The sequence below is a fragment of the Pipistrellus hanaki genome (assembly GCF_964339955.1).
Source record: "Pipistrellus hanaki genome assembly, contig: scaffold_39, whole genome shotgun sequence".
NCBI lineage: Eukaryota > Metazoa > Chordata > Mammalia > Chiroptera > Vespertilionidae > Pipistrellus > Pipistrellus hanaki.
The window spans coordinates 547,595-572,444 of NW_028182294.1; the positions used below are offsets into that span (position 1 = coordinate 547,595).

The 24,850-nt window shown below is 69.8% G+C and overlaps 3 protein-coding genes across 7 annotated transcripts; 1 reads left to right on the forward strand and 2 right to left on the reverse strand.

Moving 5' to 3' along the window:
* Window positions 1–900: 900 nt before the first annotated feature.
* Window positions 901–2,080, reverse strand: SCT (secretin). The gene is made up of 4 exons (XM_084907046.1): window positions 1,961–2,080; window positions 1,630–1,731; window positions 1,459–1,551; window positions 901–1,154 (listed from the first exon to the last, which is right to left on the reverse strand). The coding sequence occupies exons 1-4, from the start codon at window positions 2,041–2,043 to the stop codon at window positions 1,037–1,039; spliced, it is 396 nt and encodes a 131-aa protein (XP_084763172.1). The 5' UTR covers window positions 2,044–2,080; the 3' UTR covers window positions 901–1,036.
* A 3,458-nt stretch (window positions 2,081–5,538) lies between these two features.
* On the forward strand, window positions 5,539–8,425 carry DRD4 (dopamine receptor D4; the record flags this gene model as incomplete). The annotated part of the gene is made up of 4 exons (XM_084907032.1): window positions 5,539–5,790; window positions 6,716–6,828; window positions 7,452–7,900; window positions 7,990–8,425. 4 exons carry the CDS (start codon window positions 5,539–5,541, stop codon window positions 8,190–8,192), a joined length of 1,017 nt encoding a protein of 338 aa, XP_084763158.1. The 3' UTR covers window positions 8,193–8,425.
* Window positions 8,426–8,548: 123 nt separating this feature from the next.
* DEAF1 (DEAF1 transcription factor) lies at window positions 8,549–24,829 on the reverse strand. Of its 5 annotated transcripts, none has more exons than XR_014793831.1 (12): window positions 24,419–24,829; window positions 22,769–22,866; window positions 21,773–21,902; window positions 21,131–21,277; window positions 20,627–20,766; window positions 20,234–20,299; window positions 19,084–19,210; window positions 18,785–18,890; window positions 18,208–18,336; window positions 15,956–16,200; window positions 9,843–9,932; window positions 8,549–8,949 (listed from the first exon to the last, which is right to left on the reverse strand). XR_014793831.1 is itself a non-coding variant. In XM_084907024.1 (12 exons), exons 1-12 carry the CDS (start codon window positions 24,705–24,707, stop codon window positions 8,845–8,847), a joined length of 1,692 nt encoding a protein of 563 aa, XP_084763150.1. In that variant the 5' UTR covers window positions 24,708–24,829; the 3' UTR covers window positions 8,549–8,844. The 5 variants fall into 5 exon arrangements, 3 of the variants coding, with proteins under 3 accessions (XP_084763150.1, XP_084763149.1, XP_084763151.1); XM_084907024.1 differs by having other exon boundaries at window positions 9,843–9,929; window positions 18,785–18,913; XM_084907023.1 differs by having other exon boundaries at window positions 18,785–18,913.
* Between the last annotated feature and the right edge of the window lie 21 nt (window positions 24,830–24,850).

Consider the following 24,850-nt stretch of genomic DNA (forward strand, 5'->3'; position numbering starts at 1 on the left):
GGCCGAGCGCCAGGCCCGGTGGCCGCTGGGCAGGAGCCAGTCACATGCAGGGACTCAGCCACAGGTGTGAGGCGGAGAGCAGGCGGGGGCTGCGCCGGGCACCGGCGGGGGTGGGGGGTGGAGAGGGTGGTGACGGCGGGGAGGGGGGGACAGGACTGGGAAGGGGCTGGCCTTGGCTTCTGAGACCCCGCCCACCTCGGGAACTGACTCAGTTCGCTGTACCCGCCCCTTCCCGCTGCCCCTTTGCTGGGCTCTTCTGCCAGAATCATGCTGGGGCCAAGTCCCTAAGCCCCTCAAGGTGAGGGCCCCGGATCCCGGCTTCTCGGTCTGGGAGGAGAAGCTGCGGGTGAGCTGGGACCGAGCCGCCGGGCCCCGAGGGCCCCCGTCCTGGGAAGACGGTCCCCTCGGTGTCCGCCAGCCGGCGGCTCTGGAGAGGCTCCTTGGCCCAGGCCCCCAGCTGCCCTGCCCTCGCCTTTCCCTGGACCCCAACCCACTTCCGGGGAGAGGCCTCGGGGTCAGGAGGCGGGAGGGGTCCTGCTGGCTCCGCGGTGACCGCAGCTCCTGCACCCAGCCCCCTTGGGGTGTCAGCACTGTCCCTGCTCCCAAGGCCACACCCGGACAGGAGCCGGCTCGGCCTCTTGTGACCCTCTCCCCGGCTGTCACCTCTCGGGGCCACCCTGAGCCTCCCCGTCTCAGCCCTGATGGCCCTGATGTTGCTGAGTGGATGACAAGGTGTGTGAGGGGGGGAGCTCAGCCAGTGGGACAGGAGGAGCCCTGGTGCCAGAGATAAGGACGGGAAGGTGAGGGCCCCGGTGTAAAGGGCAGGGGCGTGGCCAGCGCTGGCCTCCCCGGTGGACCCCGTCCCGCAGCCCTGCCCAGCGTCTGCTCCATGGTGTCGGTGCAGTCACACACACGGGCTCACAGGCAGGGTCTGAGCTCCTCTTTATTGGTGCCAAGGCAAGCCGCTCCCGCCCCTGCACCCCACCCCGCCGGTCCAGGCTCCGGGTCCGAGGCGGGAGGGGAGGGTCCTCCGTCGTCACAGCCGCATCTGGGTCTCTGCAGGGACCCCCGGGCGGGAAGCCAGGACTGCGGACCTCGGTCTGGGAGGCAGCCTGGGGGACCAGGCCTGATCCAGGGGGGCCCTCAGGGGCGTCCTGCGGCCACAGTCCGGTTAGGGGCGGGGCTTGGGGCTGGAGACCCCGCCCACCTAGGGAACTGACTCAGTCTCCCGCTCAGACCCTGGTCCGTGCCCGCCCTGACCCGGGGCCCGCCCTGACCCTGGGGCCGCCCTGACCCGGGGTGCCCGCCCTGACCTGGGGGGCCGCCCGGACCCGGGGGTGTGGGGGGGGCCGCCCTGACCCGGGGCCGCCCTGACGCGGGGGGGGGGGCGCCCGGATCCGGGGGGTTGGGGGGGGCCGCCCTGACGGCGGGGGGCGGGCCGGGCCGGGCGCGGCTCACCAGGCCTGCAGGGCGGGCGCGCTGGACCACAGCAGGCAGAAGGGCCCCTCGGCAGACTTGGTCCAGGACGTGCTGTTCTGGGGGTCCTGCTCGCTGCCCCAACCCCAAACCAGAGTTAGTCCTGGAGCCGGGGCGGCCTGCCCCTTGGCCCCGCCCCGGGCAGCCCCTCACCTGCGCTTCCCGACCAGGCCCTGGAGCAGCCTCTGCAGCCGCGCGCTCTCCCGCAGGCGGCTGAGCTCGCTGGTGAACGTCCCGTCCGAGTGCCTGGGGGCCCTGCGGGCGCGGGGCGGGGGTGAGGGCCGGGGGGCCCTGCGGGCGCGGGGCGGGGGTGAGGGCCGGGCTTGCGGGCGGACGCAGGGCGGGGAGGGCACCGCGTGGTGGTGGCGGCCCGAGAAGCGCGGGGCTCACCTGGGGGGCGCGGGGCGCGGAGGGTGAGGGCGGGGGGGGGGGCGGACGCGGGGAGGGGAGGGGCACCGCGGGGGTCCGAGGGGCGCGGGCTCACCGGGGGGGCGCGGGGCGCGCGGCGGAGCCCCCGAGCAGCGGCAGCAGCGGCAGCAGCAGCAGCAGCAGGGCCCGCGGGGCCATGGTGGGCGGCCGGTGGTGAGCTCGGCTGCCCGGCCCGGCCCGCGCCGCCTTATAGCCGCCCCCGAGGGCGGGCGGCGGGGGCTCAGCGCCGCCCCGGCTCCGCGCGGCCCGGCGCGCCCATCGATCGGCGGGAAGGTCAGGGCCGCCCCCCCAGCTGTCGCCCGGCTGGCCGCCCCCCCAAGTCCCGCCGCGCCGGCGCCCCTGGGCGGTAGGGGTGGAGGGCAGCGGAGCGGACCTGCGCGGGGGGGGGGCGGGGGGTGACGGGCTAAGCATGGGCCCCTGGGCGCCGGGGCCTGGGGGAGGGGTTCGGGGGGGTCTGGGCTGGGCCGAAAGGCGGGCGATCCTGGTCGCGGGGCCCCTGGAGGGGGGCGGCCGAGCGCAGGCCGTGAGGTCACTGGCATTGGCCGCGGACGGTTTGGGGGGCACCTATGCCCTCACTGGCACTCGCTGCGGGGCAGGGGCGGGCGGAGCGGTGGGGTTGCAGGGGGCGCGGATCCGGGCCTGGGTGCCTCCCCAGTGCTCTGTATTTTTCCAGGCAGCAGAGGGTGAAGCCGCAGGAGGTGGGGGGTGGGGGGGTGGGGGAGGCAGCTGGGATCGAAGGGGATTAAGTGGGGCTTTTGACAGCCGGCAGGATGCAGGAAACCCTTCCCGTCCACCTCATCTGGGAACCGAGGCCATAAACTGATCTGGGCCGAACACGGGTGGTTAAGGCACAGCAGCAGCCGCAGATCCCCGGAGCTCCCGCCCAGCCCCTGCCCTCGGCCGCCTGGTGCCGGAGGAGCCCACGCGGACTCGTGACTTCTCCGCTGGATGGTGTGAGGGGCCGTGGCCCCCGCCAGTCTCACCGGGAGCAGCTTCCCGCCCTCCGGCTCCCCTGCTGCACCTGTCCACACCCCGCCATCGGCCCAGGGGTCACTGAGCTGGAACCACAGTGTGGGCTTCTCATGTGGACGCCCGTGGGTGCGGTCTGCCGGCTCCCTGGGCCCGCAGTGGCTCTCCGGGGGCCGCGTCCTGTCGGACGGGCTGCGGTTCGGTGGCTCGGGCTGCTCGGGGCTTTGTGTGGGTCCACGAGCAATACTGATGTGGGTTCTTTCCTGCGATGCCCTCTCTCTTGAGTTCTGAACGTTTCGTAGACAAGTCGTTTGATAATATTTCCTCCTGTTCTGTGGCTGGAAGGATTAATTTTTTTATTAAGGTATTATATGTGTACATACCTTACCACCCCCCCACCCCACCCCCATTGATGCCCCCCCCCCCCCCGAGTTCTGCATCTGTTGGTTATTCTTATGAGCATGCATTCAAGTCCTTCCGTTGAACTCTTATCTCCCCCACCTCTCCCTAATCTGGAAGGTTTAATTTTTAAAAATATATATATTTATTGATTTCACAGAGGAAGGGAGAGGGAGAGAGAGATAGAAACATCAATAATGAGAGAGAACCATTGATTGGCTGCCTCCTGCACGCCCCACACTGGAAATGGAGCCTGCAACCTGGACATGTGCCATTGGCCGGAATCGAACCTGGGACCCTTCAGTCCGCAGGCCGACGCTGTATCCACTGAGCCAAATTGGCCAGGGCTGGGAGGTTTAATTTTAATGAAGTCCAGTTTGCCTGTTTTTGTTCATGCTTTGGATGTCACACCTAAAATCTCTGCCTCCGCCCGGGTCACGAAGATCCCCCCTCCCCCTTGCTTCCAAACGCTGTTCCAGGGTCAGGTTTGTATTTACGTCTCCGGTTCATCTTGAGGTCGTCGTTAAGGAGAGCGGGAGTTGGGATCAGGGTTTGTTTTGCTGTTGCTGTGGGTTTTTTATTGCAACGGGAAGTCAAACACCCTCGTCCTAAGGAACCTGCGGGCCCCGGGAGGAGTTCCGGGGGAGGGCGGAGGACTTGGACCGAACATAACTGAAAGCAGACACAGGTGGGCGCATCTCCGAGGGACTCGGGAATACACGCTCAGGTTAGAAAGAAAAACAGCGGCCTTTTAAGGAACTGGGAGAAGGGACGCTGAGGATAAAACCAGCAGGAGAAGGGAAATGACAAGGATGAGAGTAGAAATCAATGAAACGGAAAACAAACTCATAAAAAAATCAATGAAACCAAAGGCTGTTTCTTTGAAAAGAGCAATAAAGCCCTAGCCGGTTTGGCTCAGTGGACAGAGCGTCGGCCTGCGGGCACCTTGGTTGCGAGCACATCCCCAGTGGGGGGTGCAGGAGGCAGCTGATGGATGTTTCTCTCTCATCAATGTTTCTAACTCTATCCCTCTCCCTTCCTCTCTGTGAGAAATCAATAAAATATGTTTGAAAAAGGAAAGAGAACTCCAGGCCCGATGCCTTCTGTGGGAAGGGTCGGTGTCAGTCTCTCGCACAACCTGAGGGGAAGGGAGCCCTCCCGCCGGGTCCTATGCAGCCGGCATTCCTGCGGGACCCGCCCAGGGCCCGCTTCACCGCCCGGAGGGCAGGGCCCGTGCCAGGCGTCCGCGATGCCCGGATGAACACGAGCCTTCTCCTGGACACGCCCTGCGGCCCTGTCTGTGCCCGGCTCTCATCTGAGGGCAGACAGTCCGGCTGACCGGGCAGGGCCTCTCCCCTGCGGGCACCAGGCCCCGCCCTCCCGGCGCCGGGTGGGGTTGGCACTTGGGGTGATGGAGGCCTGGGGGTGCAGGGTGAGAGGGCTCACCAGGCTTTTCTTTTCTCGGCCACAGGCATCGCTAATCTCCCCGAGGGCTTATCCCCTCCCCCCCCCTCACCTAAGGCCAAGGTCAGGCCAGCTCCCAGCTCCCAGCTCCCAGCTCCCAGCTCCCAGCTCCCAGGCTGAGGGGGTGCCCACGGGCTCAGGTCACAGGCCCCAGGTGATAGAGCGGGTTTGGGGCTGACCACTTAGCTGCCGCCTGGAGGCTGGAGGGTCAGGCCGGGGCCAGGAGGTCCCAGGTACCTGACGAAAGGCTGCGTCCTGCGGTGGGTGCAGGGCTCTGGGCGGGAGGCAGTTATTGTGGGCTGGGGTTGGAGGGCTGCAGAGGGGGGGGTGGGTAGGCTTCGGGCCTCAAGCACCCAGACCCAGGATCCTCGAGGACCCAAGGGGGCGGAGCCTGAGCGCCCCAAGCCTGCCGGTGGAGTCTCCCCGGGGTGGCGCCTGATTAGTGTGTCCGCCCACGCCTCATGGACAGGGGGGAGTGAGAACCGGCCCTGGAGGTGGGCCCAGCTTGGGCACTGTGGGGACCCGGGGATCCCCGCGGCCGGGGGGGGGGGGGGGGGGGGGGCGGCGCGGGCGTGGGTGCTCGCGCGCCTCGGGGTGCGGTTCGGCCCGCCTTCCATCCCGTGGGTTTCCCGGAGCTCAGACCCGCGCCACACCCCGACCTGGGCCCGCCGCGCCCATCCCCTCCGGCCCCCGCCCGGCCCCCGAGTGGACAGTCGCGGGTGGGCAGACGCAGGCCCTGCGGGGCGGGACGGGGCGAGGCCGGCGCTGTCCCCGGTGCTGGCCCGGGGCCGCGCGGGCGCCATGGGGAACCGCAGCGCCGCCGGGGCCGCGGGGGCCGGGCTGCCGGGGCTGCGGGGCGGCGGCGCGGGGGCGGCGGCGCTGGCGGGCGGCGTGCTGCTCATCGGCGCGGTGCTCGCGGGGAACTCGCTCGTGTGCGTGAGCGTGGCGGCCGAGCGCGCCCTGCGGTCGCCCGCCAACTACTTCGTGCTGAGCCTGGCGGCCGCCGACCTGCTGCTGGCGCTGCTCGTGCTGCCACTGTTCGTGTACTCGGAGGTGGGTGCCCCCGGCCCCGCTCCTGCCTGCCCGACCCTCCGAGCCCGCTCCTCCGAGCCCATCCCGCCTCCCCTCCCCGGCTCCTCGGAGCCCGACCCGCTGCCAGGACCCCGCCTCGTGCCTCCTGGGAACCTCGTTCCTGCCCCACAGGCCTCTGTCCTTCCAGCCGGGCCCCAGCAGCAGAACTGGGGAGTCCAGAGGGCCCCCCCGCCCTCAGCGGGGCCCACCTCCCGGGGAGCACAGACATCACCGCACAGGCCCAGCCGCGGGACCAGAGCCCACACGCTGCAGCCCTGCACGGACGGAGCCCCAGGGGGAGGGCAGGGAGGGGAGGAGGAGGTGCGGGACAGCAGAACTGCGGGGTGGCTGTGGGGCCTAGAGGGCCGGGCGGGGGCACCTGTCCTGGCGCGGGCGGGGAGGCGGGTTCCTAACGGAGACCGTGAGGGGGCAGCGCAGGGCGGAGGCCCGCAGGACGTGGACACGCGTGGCCTGCGGTCCCTGCGAGCCCCGAGCAGACGTCACCGCGAAGGTCTTAGGCTCCTAATCGCCCCGAATCGGCGGGACGGGATTTAGAAGGCGGGGCTGTCTGCTCCGCTGCCCTTGGGGGGCGCCGGCAGTGAGGAGGCTTTATATTTTAATTCGTTTGCTCTCCGACACTTTCCCAGGTGAGGGCTCAGAGTGAAGCCGTTTGTCCAAACCCCGGAGCAGGCACAGCTTAGCCTGACAGACGGACTCTCAGCCGTGCTCTGGGGAGAGCATGAGCGGCGGGCGGGGTGGGGACCCCCGAGCCCCTGGTCATCAGAGACCGGGTCCGCTTCCCCTGTCCCCCACCCCGACCTCCCAGGCCTGCCCAGTTCTCACAGGAGGCGCGGTGGGGTGACCGCCTGGGTCCCTGGTTGCTGCCCCGCCCCCTCCTCTCGCCCAGGCCCAGGGCGGCGTGTGGCTGCTGGGCCCCCGCCTCTGCGACGCGCTCATGGCCATGGACGTCATGCTGTGCACCGCTTCCATCTTCAACCTGTGCGCCATCAGCGTGGACAGGTGGGCGGCCCCGCCCCGGCCCGCCGCCCCTCCTACACGACTCGCCGCGACCCCAGACCCCCAGGGCCCGCCCCATCTCCCCTGGCCCCGCCCCGCGGCCCTCTCTGGCCCCGCCCACTCCGTAACCCCTCCTAGATGGCCCCGCCTCCAAATGCCCCGCCCCACACCCTGGTCCCGCCCCTCACCAGCCCTCTCCTCTGGCCCCGCCCCCAGCTCCCGTTCCCTCCTAGATGGACCCGTCCCCTCTGAGATGGCCCCGCCCACTCCCTCTCCCGCTTCTGACCCCGCCCAGCCTCCCTGGCCCCGCCTCCAAACCCCCAGCCCCACGCCAGGCCCCGCCCCTTAGATAGCCCCGCCCCACCCCCCTGTCCCGCTCCTCTGGCCCCGCCCCACCTTCCCCGGCCCCTCCCCGCCTCCCAACGCCCCGCCCCCGCCCCATCCCCTCTGAGATGGCCCCGTTCCAGCCCCCTGTCCCGCTTCTCTGACCCCGCCCAGCCTCCCTGGCCCCGCCTCCAAATTCCCACCCCACACCAAGGCCACGCCCCTCATAGATAGCCCCGCCCCGTCCCCTCTGAGATGGCCCCGCCCCAGGCCCCCCCCCCCCCCCCCCGGTGCTCCCGCAGGTTCGTGGCCGTGGCCCTGCCGCTGCGCTACAACCGCCCGGGCCGCGGCGGCCGGCAGCTGCTGCTCATCGGCGCCACGTGGCTGCTGGCGGCGGCGGTGGCGGCGCCCGTGCTGTGCGGCCTCAACGACACGCGCGGCCGCGACCCCACGGCGTGCCGCCTGGAGGACCGCGACTACGTGGTCTACTCGTCCGTGTGCTCCTTCCTGCTGCCCTGCCCGCTGCTACTGCTGCTGTCCGCGGCCACCTTCCGGGGCCTGCGGCGCTGGGGGGCCGCGCGCCGCGCCAAGCTGCTCGCCCGCGCGCCCCGCCGGCCCAGCGGCCCCGGCCCGCCGCCCCCCGCCGCCGGCCCGCCCCCGCCGCCCCCCGCCCCGCCGCCAGCCCGCCGCCGACGCGCCCAGATCACCGGCCGGGAGCGCAAGGCCATGAGGGTGCTGCCCGTGGTGGTCGGTGGGTGCCGGAGGGCGCGGCGCGGGGGTGGCGGCCTGGGCCCCGGCTCTGCAGGGCCCGGCTCACCCGCCCCCGCACCCCCTCGCCAGGGGCCTTCCTGGTTTGCTGGACGCCCTTCTTCGTGGTGCACGTCACGCGCGCGCTGTGTGCCGCCTGCGCGGTGCCCCCGCGGCTGGTGAGCGCCGTCACCTGGCTGGGCTACCTCAACAGCGCCCTCAACCCGCTGCTCTACTCGCTCTTCCACGCCGGGTTCCGCTCTGCCTTCCGCAAGGCCCTGCGCCCCTGCTGCTGAGCGGGCCCCTCTTCTCCCCCACCCCAGCTGTCCAGGAGCGCCCGCCCTGCCTCAGGGACCAGCACCGTGGGGCTCAGTGGTCAGTGCTGGGAGGGGCAGGCATGGGCAGTCTCCGTGTGGCCGGAGCTGAAGGGATGAGGCTGCCCGCAGGCTGTGCCTTCCAAACTGGACGGGCAGCTCCGGCCGCTGCTCCCGTCCCTGGGTGACGGGCGGGCGGGCGGGCGGGCGGGCAGATGGCTGCAGGGCCTGCTGTCCTGAGGCCGGTGCACTTCCTGCCAAGGCTTTCTCACCACAAGATCAGGAGAAACTGAGGCAGGCTGACCCGCCTCCCAGCGTCTGGGAGGTGAGAGCTGGGATTGCGTTAGGGATCGACTTTAATGAGACACATATATATACACGCGTGTTACACACACAACACACCCGTGGGTAAGACCGGACCCTCGTGATCCAAGAATAAAAAAGCACCGGGAGCCGCCGAGGCCCGGCCCTCGCTGCCCGGCCTTCCGGGGCGGAGGGCTCACTTCCCAGGGCACAGGTCACCCCACTCTGTTCATAACTTGGCCAGCAAGTTTTTTCCCTTCTCCACGCCCGCCCCGCGGCGGAGTCCTCCGGGGTCCCGGCCCAGCAGCCGGCACGCGGGGCGCGTGCACCCTCACACGGCGACCTTCTCGATCACGCCCTCGGCGACCTGCACCTCGTCCCCCTGCACGGTGACCGCCGCCGCCTGCCCGCACATGTGCTGGTGGTCCTTCCAGTCCTGCGGGGAGAGGCACGTGACGGGCCTCCGCAGCCGCAGGAGCCCCCGCCGAGGCCCCGCCTGGCTCTCGGCGTCTGCGGGGCCGGCTCACAGGCCAGCACCCGGGAGGAGCCTCAAACCCGAGGCCCTGAAGGCGTCCAGGGACCTGCACACGGCGACGTCTGTGCCGCTGGCTGGCGAGGCTCAGCTTGGGGCCCGGCGATTCTCGGCCGGGCACATGCTGGGATGCGGGCTGGATCCCCGGCGTGGGGCGTGCAGGAGGCAGCCGATGGATGATTCTCTCACCACTGATGTTTCTCTCTCTCCCTCTCCCTTCCTCTCTGAAAGCAATAGAAATACATTTAAAAAATAAAATAATGTCCTTTGAAGAACACTGTATCTGCGCTGCTGCCGTTTACAATCGCGACCTCGAAACCACAGCTGCAGCCCGGGGCGGCGGAGGCTGGGCTCCCGGGAGGACAGGCGGGCGCTGCCGAGGCCACAGCCCCTGCACCCCCAGGTGGGCATGGAGCCTGGATGCAGGGAAGGGTGTGGCGGGAAGGCGGGTGGACTCGCACCTCTGGAGGAACAGGACCAGTGCCTGCCGCCGTCCGGGCTCCCGGTGGAGGTGGACAGCTCTCCGCTGTCCTGCCGGCTCTTCCTGGAGTGCAGTGAGCAGGCCCCGGCCGCCCTGCCCCAACGCCCCCTCCCTCACGCAGGAATCCCCCACAGGCCGAGGAGCAAGCAGGCGGGGCCCAGCGAGGCGGCCCCGAGGCCCTGGGAAACGCCGTTGAACCTCCTCCGGGGAAGGCCGAACGGTGGCGACAGACACGGGGCGCCGGCTGGGCGCGGACCGCGGACCGCAGGCCACGGCCAAAGGCCACGGGAGCAGCGTGGCCGGACAGGCAGCCTACCTTGCGCTGGCAGAAGGTGGAGCAGTAGTTGACCTTGTGGCAGCCGGTGCACTCGCTCAGGGCCTCCCGGCCGCAGTTGACACAGGACTGCTGTGGGGAAAGAGCCCGTCAGAGCGGCAGAGGGGAGGGCTGGGCCGCCCCACGCCCTCGCCCGCCCCCCCCGGGGCAGAGGACCCAGGACCCAGGCTGGGGCAGAATTCCCCGCGGGCGGTGATGGGCCTCGGCTCCGGCCGCGGGTACCGAGCGCCCACCCCGTCCGGCGCTGTGCCCGGCCCTCCAGCCACGAGGCTCCTGGGTCCTCATTGTGTGCATCGTGTGTAAGTGCGGGCTGGGAGCTTCCTCTCTGACCAGCTGAGAGCCGCACACGGATGCCAGCCTGGCCCCGGCGGACCGCAATGGCAGGGCGGGTGACACGGCAGACACGCCCTGAGGTCAGCTCCAAGCACGGAGCGCAGCAACAGGCAGCAGACGGCGCATGCCAGCACATGCGTGTCAAACGCGCTGGCTGCGTGTAGCCCATAATAAATATACCGACGTAACGGTATGTAAGAAACATGTTAACCTCTGGCCAGTGTGGCTCAGCGGATAGAGCATCAGCTTGCGGACAGAAGGGACCTGGGTTCGATTCAGGTCAAGGGCATGTACCTCAGTTGCAGGCTCCTCCCTGGCCTGGGCCCTGCTGGGGCGCGTGCGGGAGGCAACCCATGGATGTGTTTCTCTCACATCGGTGTTTCTGTCTTTTCCTCTTCCTCTCTCTCTAAAGATCAATGGGAAAATGTCCTCGGGTGAGGATTAAAAAAAGCACGTTTTAATAAAAACGTTGTAACTTAATGTTGACAATATCCTGTCATACGTAGTGAACAACGAACTACAACGTTCGCCAACGGCTGGCGACTGTGATTGTGTTGCATTCATTCCCCGCTCACGCCTTACGCGCAGGCGCTCTCTCTCCCCACCGATCCGGGCGGATGTCCAGCAGCCGATGCCCTGGCATTGGCCTTGGACTGGCGTGTTTGGCGTGTGCAGCAGCAGAACGAGGAAAACAGGTTTACTGCGCTACCCCTGTCAATGCGTGTGGCTCTTCGGTGTCTGGTGAGCTCGTGCTCTGTTGCTCTGTGCTAACGGTGGCTGTTAGTTCCAGCCTGTGTCCCCCGTCTGTCGGACGAACCCGTTTCTGTGAAAAGGGAGCTTTGGTTTCTGCTGGTGGCCCGTGCGGCCCGTGGTGTGACGTGTTCAGGACCGGCCGGCGCCCACCAGCCCCAGCCGGCCCGGTTTCTGTTCTGAACTCCAGTTCCGTCTTCGCAGAAGGCTATATTTAACACGCGCTGCCTCTCAGCAGCCACCGTGTGGGCACCCGCGTCACCCGGGCCCCGTGCCCCCGGCCGGACTGCTCGTGACGAAACTGGAGGGGTGGGGAAGGCGGGGTGAAGGCGCCTGCAGGAGGGAGGGCTCCCCAGGGAGAGCAGTCTGCTGAGGGGAGCGGGGTGGAGGCACCGCCAGGCCCCCCAGGAGGCTGCGGCCCCACGCTGACCCGTGCCCTGCGGCCAAGGCCTGGCTCTCCCTCCCCCGCTTCCCCCTGCGCGGAGCACACGGAGGCTGCGCCCGCATCGGGCGGGACAGCCCTGAGGGTCCGGCAGCGCTAAGCTCGGCCTTTTGTTTATTTATTCTTTTAAAAAATGTATTTTATTGACTTTTTACAGAGAGGGAGAGAGACAAAGAGCCAGATGAGAGAGAAACATCGACCAGCTGCCTCCTGCACACAAGCCCCCCTGACAGGCTGAGCCCCCTCACAGCCCAGCCCCCTCACAGCCCATCCCCCCTCACAGCCCAGCCCCCTCACAGCCCGAACCCCCCTCACAGCCCGAACCCCCCTCACAGCCCGAACCCCCCTCACAGCCCAGCCCCCCTCACAGCCCAGCCCCCCTCACAGCCCAGCCCCCTCACAGCCCGAACCCCCTCACAGCCCGAACCCCCTCACAGCCCGAACCCCCCTCACAGCCCGAACCCCCCTCACAGCCCAGCCCCCTCACAGCCCAGCCCCCTCACAGCCCGAACCCCCCTCACAGCCCGAACCCCCCTCACAGCCCAGCCCCCTCACAGCCCGAACCCCCCTCACAGCCCAGCCCCCTCACAGCCCGAACCCCCCTCACAGCCCAACCCCCCTCACAGCCCAGCCCCCTCACAGCCCAGCCCCCTCACAGCCCGAACCCCCCTCACAGCCCGAACCCCCCTCACAGCCCAGCCCCCTCACAGCCCGAACCCCCCTCACAGCCCAGCCCCCTCACAGCCCGAACCCCCCTCACAGCCCAGCCCCCTCACAGCCCAGCCCCCTCACAGCCCGAACCCCCCTCACAGCCCAACCCCCCTCACAGCCCAGCCCCCTCACAGCCCAGCCCCCTCACAGCCCGAACCCCCCTCACAGCCCGAACCCCCCTCACAGCCCAGCCCCCTCACAGCCCGAACCCCCCTCACAGCCCAGCCCCCTCACAGCCCGAACCCCCCTCACAGCCCAGCCCCCTCACAGCCCAGCCCCCCTCACAGCCCAGCCCCCTCACAGCCCAGCCCCCCTCACAGCCCAGCCCCCTCACAGCCCGAACCCCCCTCACAGCCCGAACCCCCCTCACAGCCCAGCCCCCTCACAGCCCAGCCCCCTCACAGCCCAGCCCCCTCACAGCCCAGCCCCCTCACAGCCCGAACCCCCCTCACAGCCCGAACCCCCCTCACAGCCTGAACCCCCCTCACAGCCTGAACCCCCCTCACAGCCCGAACCCCCCTCACAGCCCGAACCCCCCTCACAGCCCAGCCCCCTCACAGCCCGAACCCCCCTCACAGCCCGAACCCCCCTCACAGCCCGAACCCCCCTCACAGCCCAGCCCCCTCACAGCCCAGCCCCCTCACAGCCCAGCCCCCTCACAGCCCGAACCCCCCTCACAGCCCGAACCCCCCTCACAGCCCGAACCCCCCTCACAGCCCGAACCCCCCTCACAGCCCAGCCCCCTCACAGCCCAGCCCCCTCACAGCCCGAACCCCCCTCACAGCCCATCCCCCCTCACAGCCCGAACCCCCCTCACAGCCCAGCCCCCTCACAGCCCAGCCCCCTCACAGCCCGAACCCCCCTCACAGCCCGAACCCCCCTCACAGCCCGAACCCCCCTCACAGCCCGAACCCCCCTCACAGCCCAGCCCCCTCACAGCCCAGCCCCCTCAGCAGACGGCCTCGGAGAAACATGGCGGCCGAGCCAGGCTGCTCCCTCGTGGGCTCCCGCCCCGGACACACACACACACACACACACACACACACACACACACACACACACGTGGCCGCAGCCTGTCCGCTCGGGAGCGAGCTCAGGCCGGGGTGGGGGGTGACGCAGGAAGGAAGATGTGGAACCAAGTGGAGAGTGTTCCCCTTTCGCTTCCTCGCTGCCCCCATCTGGATCCCTGAGCAGCGGGCGCCCCCAACCCGAGCTCCACCTGCTCCTCCGTCCGTCCGTCCGTCCGTCCGTCCGTCCAGCGTCCCGGGGGAACGGGGCCCCCCACTCCCGTCCCAGCTGCCTGGTGAGGGGGCCGGGGAGGACTCCGGTCATTCTAAGTAATGACCCGTGTCTGTTCCCCACCCCACGCTCCCCGCACCCGGGGCCAGAGACAGGCGGGCCCTCCTGCCGCAGGCGCCCGGACCGGGCGGGACCTGCCCTCACCTGGGAACGCCGGCAGGCGGGGCGGGCAGCCCGGATGCAGCAGAGGGAGCGCCCCCCCAGGGCCCCTGGTGGCCGCCTTTTAAGACACCGACACACACACACACCCTGCACTCACGGACCCCGCACGGCCCTGCGCCAGGACGACGCGCGAGTTCGAGAAGCGTTCCACGTTAAAACAAACCACAAGCCCAAAGCCCGGTCGCGGCTCAGTGGTTAGAGCGCCGGCCCAGGGAACCAGGTCTCAGTGCAATTCCCAGGAGGGTGTGTGCCCGGTGTGGGCTCTGTCCCCAGTGCGGGGTGTGCAGGAGGCAGCTGATGGACATTCCTCTCTCACTGATGTCCCCTCTCTCTAAAAATCAATAAAGACGCATTTTAAAAATCAGGGCTAGGACGGTACTTAGGAACCCCTAACGTGTATGAGGGGTACGCGATCGGTGACCCCCAGCACCTGTCTCAGCCCGGACGGTGCAGCATAGGCGCGAAGGCCACGCCCGGCAGCAGGTGGGGTGCAGCCCGCCGGACGGGATCAGGGCGCGGCCAGAGGGGTTCCCCCCACACAGGGAGGCCGGCGGAGGGCCGGGCACAGCCCCCCGGGAAGGGGAGAGGCCCAGCTGCCGGTGCTGGGGGAGGAACAGGCTGCCGCCGCCTCCACCGCGAACGTGCCACGACGCCCCGAGCCACCGGAGGGCCCGGCGGGAAGGAAGACCACCCACACCGGCGGCACCGGGCAGACAGCCCGCGGCCCGGGCGGGGCAGCCAGGGAGGCGGAACGTGCTCAGCGCACGGAGGCCCAGGGGCCACGGTGGCAGCTGGGACACGGGCAGCGCCCGGACCACGCGGGACAGCCTGCAGGGGGCACTGCTGCCTCCGCCAGGCAGACCCCCGCGTCCGCCCTGGAGACGAACCCCGGACCCCCGGCCGGCAAGCTCTCCCAGAGGGCGACTAGGGGGGCGACACAGAGGAGGGGGCGCCGCGGGGGAGGGGCGCCGTGGGGGAGGGGCCAGAGGAGGGGGCGCCGCGGGGGAGGGGCCAGAGGAGGGGGCGCCGCGGGGGAGGGGCCAGAGGAGGGCGGTGCAGCTCCCGGCACAGGCCGGTCACACGGACCGAGTCTGGCGCTTCCTCCGCCAGCACCGCGGCCGCAGACACGGCCGCCCGCACCCGCTGCCAGGCGGTGGCCGTGAGAAGAACTGGTGGGTTCCGTTGGGCGGCTTTCACTTCTCCAGAGGAGCAGGTGCGCTCCCCAGCGCGGGCACTGGTTTCATTTCTCCGCCGGGAGCTCGGTGGCTCCCGGTTTCCCGTTATTCCGGGGACGTGGAGGGCGAGGGCTCACTGCAGGCAGCCACGACGTGGCTTCTCCTTTAAAATCCACCGCCGGGGCCCTGGGCACTGGGCAGGCGTGGCTGGCAGTGAGCTACGGACTGCTGTCCGCACCGGCGCTCCCGGCGCTGTGCAGGCGAGGGAGGTGGGCAGCGGGAGCGGGAGAGGACCGCACCGCCACGCACAGGCCGGCGCCTGGCCCCTGGCCCGCCAGGGCGGAATCACGTTGTTTAAATTATCTCCCCCTTCACGGTAGAAGCAGCATTTTTCTTCCCTGAAAACAAACCAATCACTACGGCGTCTGGCGGGCACTGATGAGGTACAGAACGTCTAACCACTGTGCTGCCCCTGGAACCAGCGTAAGGTCACCTGCCCACTGCCACCGAGAGTAAAACACTTTTAAAGGAAAACAGCTGGCCACACGTTTGGAAGTCCTTTGGGGAATTAACCGTGACGGCTCGTCTATCCTTTGACCCGAGAGAGGTAGACTAAGGGGAAGCGTTTTCTTGCCAGGATTTCCCACTTGGGCAGACGTGGTGGGGGCCAGTCAATCCGAATTTGCTTGCGCACCCCACGCACACCTGCTGAGTGCGGGAGCTCCGCTAACATCGCGCCAGCCCCCCCCCCCCCCCCCCCGCACGCACGGCACACAGCACGGACTGCCCCTCCCCCCACCTCCCCCACCTCCCCCACCTCCCCCACCTCCCCCACCTCCCCCAGCCTCCCCCACCTCCCCCACCTCCCCCACCTCCCCCACCTCCCCCACCTCCCCCACCCTCCACCTCCCCCACCTCCCCCACCCTCCCCCACCTCCCCCACCCTCCACCTCCCCCACCTCCCCCACCTCCCCCACCCTCCCCCACCTCCCCCACCTCCCCCACCTCTCCCACCTCCCCCAGCCTCTCCCACCCCCCACCTCCCCACCTCCCCCACCCTCCCCCACCTCCCCCACCTCCCCCACCTCTCCCAGCCTCCCCCACCTCCCCCGCCTCCCCCAGCCTCCCCCAGCTGGGCGTGAGGAGGGCGGGACCACGTGTCCGATCCCCCTTGTCCATCCACACCTGCGCCCCCGCAGCGGCCCGCTCCGCACTCACGCTACCTCCTTGCGCTCGGCGTCCTGCGCCCGGGCCTGGGCGGCCGCGGCCTCGCGGTAGGAGCTGGCCTGCTTGGCTTGCTCAAACAGCGCCTTCAGCTGCTGGGCCGTGCTGAGCAGGGAGTTGACCATCTCCTCCAGGTACAGCCAGCTCCGCGGCTCCGACAGCTCCAGCCCGTTGACCACGGCGGGTGAGACGGCCTTGGCGGGGTGGGAGGGCGGCACGGCCAGGGCCGGCAGGGAGGTCAGCACTGGGCGTTAGGGAAACAGGACAGAACTGGCATCAGGGCAGCTCCCCGCGCCCCGGCCTGCCCTACGCGCTCGGCGGCGGGGCCGCTGGGTCTCCCCGGCCCCGGCCTGCCCTACGCGCTCGGTGGGGCCGCTGGGTCTCCCCGCGCCCCGGCCTGCCCTACGTGCTCGGTAGGCCGCTCGGTCTCCCCGGCCCTGGCCTGCCCTACGCGCTCGGTGGGGCCGCTCGGTCTGCCCACGCCCCGGCCTGCCCTATGCGCTCGGCGGGGCCGCTCGGTCTCCCCGCGCCCCGGCCTGCCCTACGTGCTCGGTAGGCCGCTCGGTCTCCCCGGCCCCGGCCCGCCCTACGCGCTCGGTGGGCCGCTCGGTCTCCCCGGCCCCGGCCCGGCGGGAGGCACTCAGTCTGGTGACACAGGCCACCAGCAGAACGCGCCGGGCAGGGGGCAGCGAGCTTCCGGCCGGGCGGGGGGACAGGGAAGGGGAGGGAGGGGCTCAGGATGAGCCTCCCAACAGGAACCTCAGGACCGGGGCGGGGCCGGGCCGGGAAGGGGCAGGTGATGGAAGCGGGGCCTCTGCTCAGAGCCGTGACGGAAACACGCACGTCACGGAGGGGGGGGGGGACCCGGGACCTGTGAGCTCAGCCCCCCGGCTCAGAGGTGCGGGGCAGCCTGGCCGGTGTGGAGGGGGTGGCACCGCACACCAAAGGGTCAGAGGCTCTACGCCCAGTCACGGCTCGTTCCTAGGCTGTGGGTTCGACACCCAGAGAGAAAACTAGTGGATGTTTCTCTCCCTTCCCCTCTCTCTGAAAACCAATGAACATGCCCTTGGTAAGGATAAAAACAAAAATACAAAGCCCTCGCTTTTACTTTGTTTTTATTATTGTATAACCCTCACCCGAGGGCATTTTTCCATTGACTTTTAGAGAGAGTGGAAGGGAGAAACAGGGAGAAACACGGATGTGAGATGCATGGACAGGTTGCCTCCTGCACACGCCCCGACCGGGCTGGGGAACTGCCACGGAGGTACGTGCCCTTGACCAGAAATCAAACCCTGCCCGGCGGGCTGACGGCCTGACCACGGCGCCATAGCAGCCAGGGCAGAGCCTCCGTGTCCGGGGCGAGGAGTCGTGGCGCGGCCCTGGCTGCGGAGCCGGCGGCTGTGGTCGCGCCCATCAATGGAGGACGAGAGAACGGAGCCTCCGGTCCCGAGGAGACCGTCAGGAAGACGGAAGAAGGGAACCGGGACCCCGTGGCCTCTGTGCTTTGGGCGAAGCGGAGACTCAGCCACAGCGGGGGAGGGGGGCAGCGCGGAGACCCACACCCAGCTCAGGGCCCGGGGCTGCTGGGGGCCACACCCAGCCCTCCAGGGAGAGCCCTCTCGGGAGCACAGCCCCTCTCCTGGGTCACTGGACCGACCAGCAGCTCCAGCCCACGGACGGGCCGGCCCTCGGCTTTGCGATGCCATCCCCGGGCGAGGGCCAGGACGAGCCCCGAACCCAGCCCCGATCCGAGCCCCGGTGCTCGGCCAGCAGGCAGGCCTGGGCAGCGCGGGAGCAGCCACAGGCACAGGCGACAGCCCGAGAGAGCGGCCGCCGGCCCGGCCTCCAGGCGCCCGCCGAGGGCACACGCTGACCCGGGAGGGTGCAGCTACCACCCAGGCCCAGCCCAGGCGCCCCGGCCCGGGTGCTAGAGGTGGCGGCAGGGAGGGCAGAGGCGGCGTGATGTAGGGGGAGCTTACACGGGAAAAGGGGATGGAACACGCAGGGGAGACTGAGGCCACGGCTCACAGAACTGCGGCCTCGTCTGGGCGAGCCCCTTCCCGGGACGGAGCGAGCCGGCCCTCGAGGGGGAAGTGACCGGGCTTCTCCGGTCACACGGTCTCTGTACACACGCGTGCCCGGGTCCTCACAAACCCGTGACAAACAGGCGCGGGCACGGCCCCGACCCGGGCCCCAGCAGACAAAGCCAAGCCCGCTCCTCACGCGGGCTCCCTGCCAGCCCCCGACTGACCTATTTTGGGGTGCGCGGTCGGCAGCGCGGCTTCCGGGAAGGGTGCCACCTGGCAGCTGTCCTGGTAGCCGGGGTAGTGGGGCTCCGCGTGGCCCACCCGGCACGGGGGCTGCACGCCCGCCTCTTGCACTGCAGCGAGAAAGGGGGCGCTGGTGCCAGGCCGCACAGACACGGCCCCGTGGCGCCATTCCCCGCGGTTCCCGCCACGCGTGGCAGTGGCCGAGACGGGGGTCTGAGCTGAGCCAGCGACAGAACTGGGTGAAGCAAAACACAGCAAACGCTGGTCCCCACGGCCCTCCCCAGCACGGCTGCAAGCACACACACTGCACACGTATTCACGCGTGTCCCCACGGGCCACGCTGGCCTAGAGTGGGCTGGGCAGCTGGGCTTTTCAGGTGGCCTGGTCCTGCCCTGCTCCCCACCCCCCTCGCTGCCCCGAGCTCCCCACGCCCCAGCTCACGCCTCCCGGTGCCACGGGGCTCCGCCCAGCGGAACTGCCCCCGGGGCCCCCTCGCTGCGTCGGACGAGGTGGGCGAGGCGGGTGCGGGTGCGGGTCAGCGGCGCTGAGGCCACTTGCCTGTGGCTCCCGCGAACACGTCCCCCTGGGCCGGGCTCTCGGAGATGACGGCCGTGGCCTCCACAGTGGACGCCCGGTCGAAGGTCAGCGCGCCGGAGGTAGTGATCTGTCCTGAGGGGGTCACAGTGACTGCGGGGGCAGAGGCGGCTCTTACTGCGGGCGGGGCCTCGGGGGACCCCAGGAGCCCGGCCGCGGGGGCGCCTCGCAGCTGCAGACTCCTCTGCGGCCGGCCCGGGAGAAACGGGGGCCGGAAGGGGGGGCGGGGGGGGCGGGGGCGGCGGGGAGGGGGGAGGACTCACAGGTGGTGGCGGCCGTGGCGGGGAGCAGTGTGATGTTCTTGGGGGCCTCCTTCTTGCCCGGGGCGGCGGGCAGCTCGTTCTCCTTCTTGCGCCGCTTGTAGGGGACGAAGAGCCGGACCGGGCCGCTCTGCGGGGAGCACGGAGAGGGCGCTGGTGGGCGCGGCTCCCTGTCCACGGACCAAGCGGGGCCCGGCTCCCCGTCCACAGGGAGAACCCCTCTGAGGCCCTCGTGTCCTTCAGGACAGGGCAGGTGCTTCCAGAAGGAGCACAGGAACGACAGGGGTGACCAGGGGAGTGTGGGCAACGCACCGGACGCCCAGGAGCCCGAGAAGACGAGGGGCCACGTGAAGGAGAGACCGCAGGCGCCTGGCCCCACGGGAAGAGGCACTGCGGTGACCGCTAGCAGGACGGGACAGGGACACAGGAGCGGGGAGGCCCCAGCTCCAGGAGGAACCCCGCCGGCTCGGCCCCCCGCAGAGCGTCTCTCTGGTCCCCTCGGCACTTCCCACGTCTTACTGCGCCCCCTGCGCCGCCGGCCAGACACAGCCACTGGAGGGCGCCTGGCCCGGGCTCGCCTGGCTGGAGCTTCCGTCACCCGCACACCGCGGTTTCGGTGTGGTTCCCGTGAGGGCACGTGAGAGACAACCGCGCTCTCGCTCTCTCTCTCTCTCTCTCTCTCTCTCCCCCCTCTTCTCTCTGGAAAGTAATTAAGTTGTTGTTTTTAAGTGTCTGGGCCTGGCCCGTGTAGCTCAGTGGTTGAGCGCTGACCTATGGACCAGGAACTTCCTGGTTAAGGGCACGGGCCCAGGCTGCGGGCTCCATCCCCAGTGGAGGGGGCCGTGCAGGAGGCAGCCGGTCAGTGATTCTCTCTCATCACGGATGCCGCGATCTCTCTTCCCCTCTCCCTCTGAAATCGATAAAAAAAAAAAACCTCGTTAAAGGTGTCTGGTTGGGGGGTTCAGCCCTCCACTATCTCAGGACACTTCGCTGACGTTCCCCTAACAACCGTTCCGGGCCGACACGCGCCCGGCCGAGGCCTGGTCCCCGAGGGGAGTTTGAAAAGGGGCACCGGGGACCGGGGCGGGGGGGGGGTGTGTGTGTAAGAGGAGGGCGCAGTGCCAGGGCCGCCAGCGGTCACCGCCGCACTCACCAGGCTCATGTCGTCGCAGCAGGCGGCGCAGGTGCAGGAGGCCGCGTGGGGGTTCAGGATCCCATCCTGGAACGAGAAGGTGCCGCCACCGTCAGACCGCCTGAACGTGAGCGGTCCCTAAGGCGAGATCCTGCACTTTCCAGAACCTTCCCTCCCTCCAGGGTGTTCATCCCCCCCCCCCCCCATCTACTCCCAGGAAGCCCAGCTGGGACAGAACACACCGCCGCGCCCAGGCCTCCTGCCGCTCCACGGCAGACGACGCCATCGGCCCATCGGAGCGTCGGCAGAGGAGACACAGGCGGCCACGCGGTGCCCAGGCCCTGGCCGCCGTGCCATCCAGCCGGGGCCGGGAGCCGCCCCAAGGCGGGCGGGCAGGTGAGGGCGAGGGCGCACCTGGATCAGGCACTGCAGCGGCCGGCCCGCGTAGCGGATGCTCCGCTTCCAGTCCTTGCTGCTGGCCCTCCCGGCCATGGCCTCGAACTCCGTGGGGCTGTACCAGTTCTCCCCCTGCTTGATGCACCGGCCCCGGCCGCCTGGAACACAGGACGGCCGGTTCCCGCCTCCTGCCCGGCTGGTCCGGGCCTGGACCTCACCCGCTCCTGCGTGGGCCCCGGCTGAGGGGCAGGGCTGCCCGCGTCCTGGATCTGCAGCCACTGCCCACGCTGCCACGCCCAGCTCCAGGCAGCTGCCCAGCCGGAGCCCGCTGCCCCGTCCCCATCTGAGCCAGGAACAGACGCCTCGGCCGCCTCTCCCTCGCTGGGTCACCGCGCTTCCTGGTTGGCCATGTCTCCTCCCCCCCCTCCCCCGACCCCGCACCACCCGGACCTCCTGGGCGCCCTGACTTCGCTGTGGGCCGGGTGCCGTGGCTGCCGGCAGGTCCGGCGGGGCGGCGCCCACCTGAGCCCAGCCGGTTCTTGTAGAGCGTGCCGCTGATGTTGCGGCAGCGCACGGGCAGCTCGCTGTCGTACACCGACGGGTCCCAGTTGTACTTGCTGCCCCCCTTCTCCTGCCCGGGCACCAGGGGCGTGGGAGGCGACTGCGGACCTGGGCACAGAGAGCGTTTGGCGGTGAGACCCGGACAAGCCGGGAGGAGCGGGGCCGGTCAGTTCCCAGGGCGGGTCTCGGTGTTCCCCGGTGACCCCCCAGCACCGCCCTCCGCTCCAGATGGGGCCCCGCGGGCAAGCCTTCCTCAGCTGGAAAAACCCACTTAGTAATCGCTGCTATTCCAGCCCTGGCCGGTGTGGCTCAGTGGATAGAGTGTCGCCCTGCAGACAGAAAGGACCTGGATTTGGGTCCTGGGTTTGATTCTGGTCGGGGCACAAGCCGGGTTGTGGGCTTGATCCCCAGTGTGCGGTGGGCATGCAGGAGGCAGCCAATCAGCGATTCTCTCATCACTGATGTTTCTCTCTCCCTCTCTCTCCGTCTCTGAAACCAATAAAAACATGTCTTAAAAAGCTAACAGTAATTGCTATTCCAAACTGACCGCAGAAATAAGCAAGGACCCCCAGGACCCCCGCGGCTGTGGGGGGCGGGCCGTACCTGGGGTGAGCGGGGCGGCCGGCCCCTTCAGCCCCGCGGTCTCCACGATGCTCCCGTCCGTGTGCACCACGATCAGCGTGGCCTTTTCGGGGTTCAGGCTGTCGCCGATCTGCAGGGCGGTCCTGCCGGACTAGAGGGGAGGGGCACCCAATCGTCTCCGGACGATTGCCCCTGCCGCGAGGCTCTCCCTAACTGTCACCACGGCGACGCCTGCCACGCCCGTGGGTCTCCTTCGAAGATGTCACCGAGACACTAACGCAGAGCCAACTGCGAGGAGAGTCCGCGGCAGCTGTGTGGCCCCGAGCTCACCGGAGACCGCCTGCCGGAGCCGCAGCACCGGCTGCTCCAGAAAGGCCTGAGACAGGCCCGGGCCGCACGGCCTCCGGGAGGGAAGGCCGGGCCGGGGGAAGCCGGGCCCCCCCTCAGCCCGGCCCGGGCCCCCCCCTCAGACCAGCCGGGGAAGCCGGGCCCTCCCCTCAGACCGGCCGGGGAAGCCGGCCCTCCCCTCAGCCCGGCCGGGGAAGCCGGGCCCTCCCCTCAGACCTCAGACCGGCCGGGGAAGCCGGGCCCCCCCTCAGACCGGCCCGGGCCCCCCCTCAGACCGGCCGGGGAAGCCAGGCCCCCCCCTCAGCCCGGCCGGGGAAGCCGGGCCCCCCTCAGACCGGCCGGGGCCCCCCCTCAGACCGGCCGGGGAAGCTGGCCAGTGGACGGTGGGCACTCCCATCCTAGGGCCCTGCTCCGCCACCCGCGAGGGGGCGGGAGCGCTGTGCCCTGACCCCGGGGCTGGGCCCACATTTCACGACTGGTCCCCCTCCAGCTCTACCCCCAAAGCCCCCGAACCCCCCTCCCCAGCAGCAGCCCCCCCAAGCCCCCTCTCCGGCAGCAGCCCCCCCCGAACCCCCTCCCAGGCAGCAGCCCCCCCAACCCCCTCCCCGGCAGCGGCCCCACTGGAGCAGGAGCCGGCGGGGAAGCCCCCGGACGCCCACGGCAGCTTACCAGCACGTGGCCGGAGAGCGAGGCGGCGTTGGCCACCGAGGTGGTGAAGACGTTGTCCGCCGAGGCGCCCACGTTGGCCACCGTCACGGTGGTCACCTCTGCAACACAGGAGCCGGCTCAGCGCCACCGGAGCCGGCCCCGCAGCGCCGGGGCACCCGCCGCAGGGCTGCTCCCCAGCCGGCCCCGCACGGAGGCCCTGGCTATGGGGCGCCTTCGGCTGCCGGGAGAAGCCACCGGGAGAGCCTTCCCGCCGCCATGGGCCCCCAGCGCCCGGCGCCACCCGACGCCTGGCTCCTGTCCCCTTCGAGGAGAAACACGCCTGCCCCAGACGGCGGCCCCTGCGGGAGCTCCTGCTGGCTCTGCCCGCCCCCCCTTTACTTCCACAGAGCCCGCCCTGCGTGCGGAGGGAACCCTGTCTGAACGCACATTCTAGTCTGAAGGCCACACAGCAGGCCTCTGCCCAGCAGGGAGCCTCCGAGGGCACCTAGAACCCCCTAACCTATGTCAGTGTTACCGCTCCAACACGCAAAACAACCACAGCCCAGCCGGCGCGGCTCAGGGCTGAGCATCAACCTCGGAAGCGGGAGGCCACGGTTCCATCCCGGTCAGGGCACGTGCCGGGCTGCGAGCTCCATCCCCAGTGGGAGGCGTGCAGGAGGCAGCCGATCCATGATTCTCATCATTGATGTTTCTCTCTCTCTCTCTCTCTCTCTCTCTCTCTCCCTCGCCCTTCCTCTTTGTGATCAATAAAAATACATTTAAAACAAACAAAAAACACAGCCCTAAAGATTTGCAGGGAAGAAAATCACGCTTCTGCACTGTGAGATCTATGCGCAAAAGGGACAAAAACCCAAAGGAAACTTCACGGTGCAAAGTCCTGACGTTAATCCAGAGTTCAGCAACAAAAACGGAACCCTGAGAGCCACAACGCCTCTGAGGACCCTGCACAGACCACACAGGCACCAGCGCTGGGGCACCCCACACCCAGCTGGTTCACCCGCACGCACACACCGGGGCCACACGCAGGGACACACACACAGGGACCAGACAGACAAGGCCGGCTGGGCAAGGGGAAAGAGCAGAGTGCTGAACAGGAGGGGGTGGGCTGGACAAGGAAAAGGGGTTCAGGGAGCAGATGTGCCTGCAGGGCCAGGTGTGCAGGAGCCTCTGGGCACAGGGGAGGTGTGAGGCAGGTGCCGGGGAGGTGGGCCGGCCATGGGGCTTTGCAGGGGGTGTATGTGGGGGAGGGCTTTGCAGGGGAGGTGCATGTGGGGGGCTTTGCAGGGGAGGTGCATGTGGAGGGCTTTGCAGGGGAGGTGATGTGGGGGGGCTTTGCAGGGGAGGTGCATGTGGGGGCAGGTGCTTCGGGCAGGCCTGTGGTCCAGGTGTGCGCGGGCAGGTGCGGGTGTGGGTGTGCGGGCGGTGCGTGGGGCAGACAGGACCTGGTCCGGCGGGGCAGGTGCACGGCCGACGTGTGGGCCGGTGGAAGCTGGTGTGCGGGCTCTGCGGGGTGAGAGTGCGGGCTGGACGGTGCATGCGGTGCAGGTTATGTGCGGAGCAGGTGCACGCCGTGCAGGCGTGGACTGGGGGCGGGGGCGTGCAGGGGGTGCGCGCGGGCGCGGGCGGGCGGCGCGGGCCGGCAGCACTTGCCTGCGAAGGCGGCGGCCGCAGCAGCCTCGTCGGGGCCGGGCAGGGCCTCGGCGCCCATGTCCATGTGCCGGGGCTCGGCGGCCATCACCGCCACGGCCGTCACCCGCCGCGTCTCGCGCTCCGCCTGCGCGTCCCCGTCCTCCTCCGAGTCCTCGTCCCTGCGGAGCACCGGCTCGTCCGCCTCGCTCCCCGCCGCGGCCGCGGCCGCCGCCGCCACAGCGGCCGCGGCCGCCACCGCCGCCGCCTCGGCCAGGCCCAGCTGCTTGGCGGCCGCGTCCGAGTCCTCCATCCGGACTCCGCCGAGCGCGCCCGGCCGCGCGGCGAGCCGAGCCGAGGATGCCCGAGCGGAGGCCGAACCGGCACGAAGGGGCCCGGGCGAGCCGAGCCGACGGCCGGGAGTCCGGAACCGAGCGCCGCCGAAGGTGCGCGAGC

Coding starts and splice junctions, on each gene's coding strand:
- SCT (XM_084907046.1), bottom strand. CDS start 2,043: ATGGCCCCGCGGGCCCTGCTGCTGCTGCTGCTGCCGCTGCTGCCGCTG. Junction 1,732..1,960: donor GCGCGCCCCGCGCCCCCCCG/GTGAGCCCGCGC, acceptor CCGCGCCCGCAG/GGCCCCCAGGCACTCGGACG. Junction 1,155..1,458: donor GCGCCCGCCCTGCAGGCCTG/GTGAGCCGCGCC, acceptor CTGTGGCCGCAG/GACGCCCCTGAGGGCCCCCC.
- DEAF1 (XM_084907023.1), bottom strand. CDS start 24,707: ATGGAGGACTCGGACGCGGCCGCCAAGCAGCTGGGCCTGGCCGAGGCG. Junction 19,211..20,233: donor GCTGCGACGACATGAGCCTG/GTGAGTGCGGCG, acceptor TGCTCCCCGCAG/AGCGGCCCGGTCCGGCTCTT. Junction 18,337..18,784: donor CGTGTTCGCGGGAGCCACAG/GCAAGTGGCCTC, acceptor TTCTCGCTGCAG/TGCAAGAGGCGGGCGTGCAG.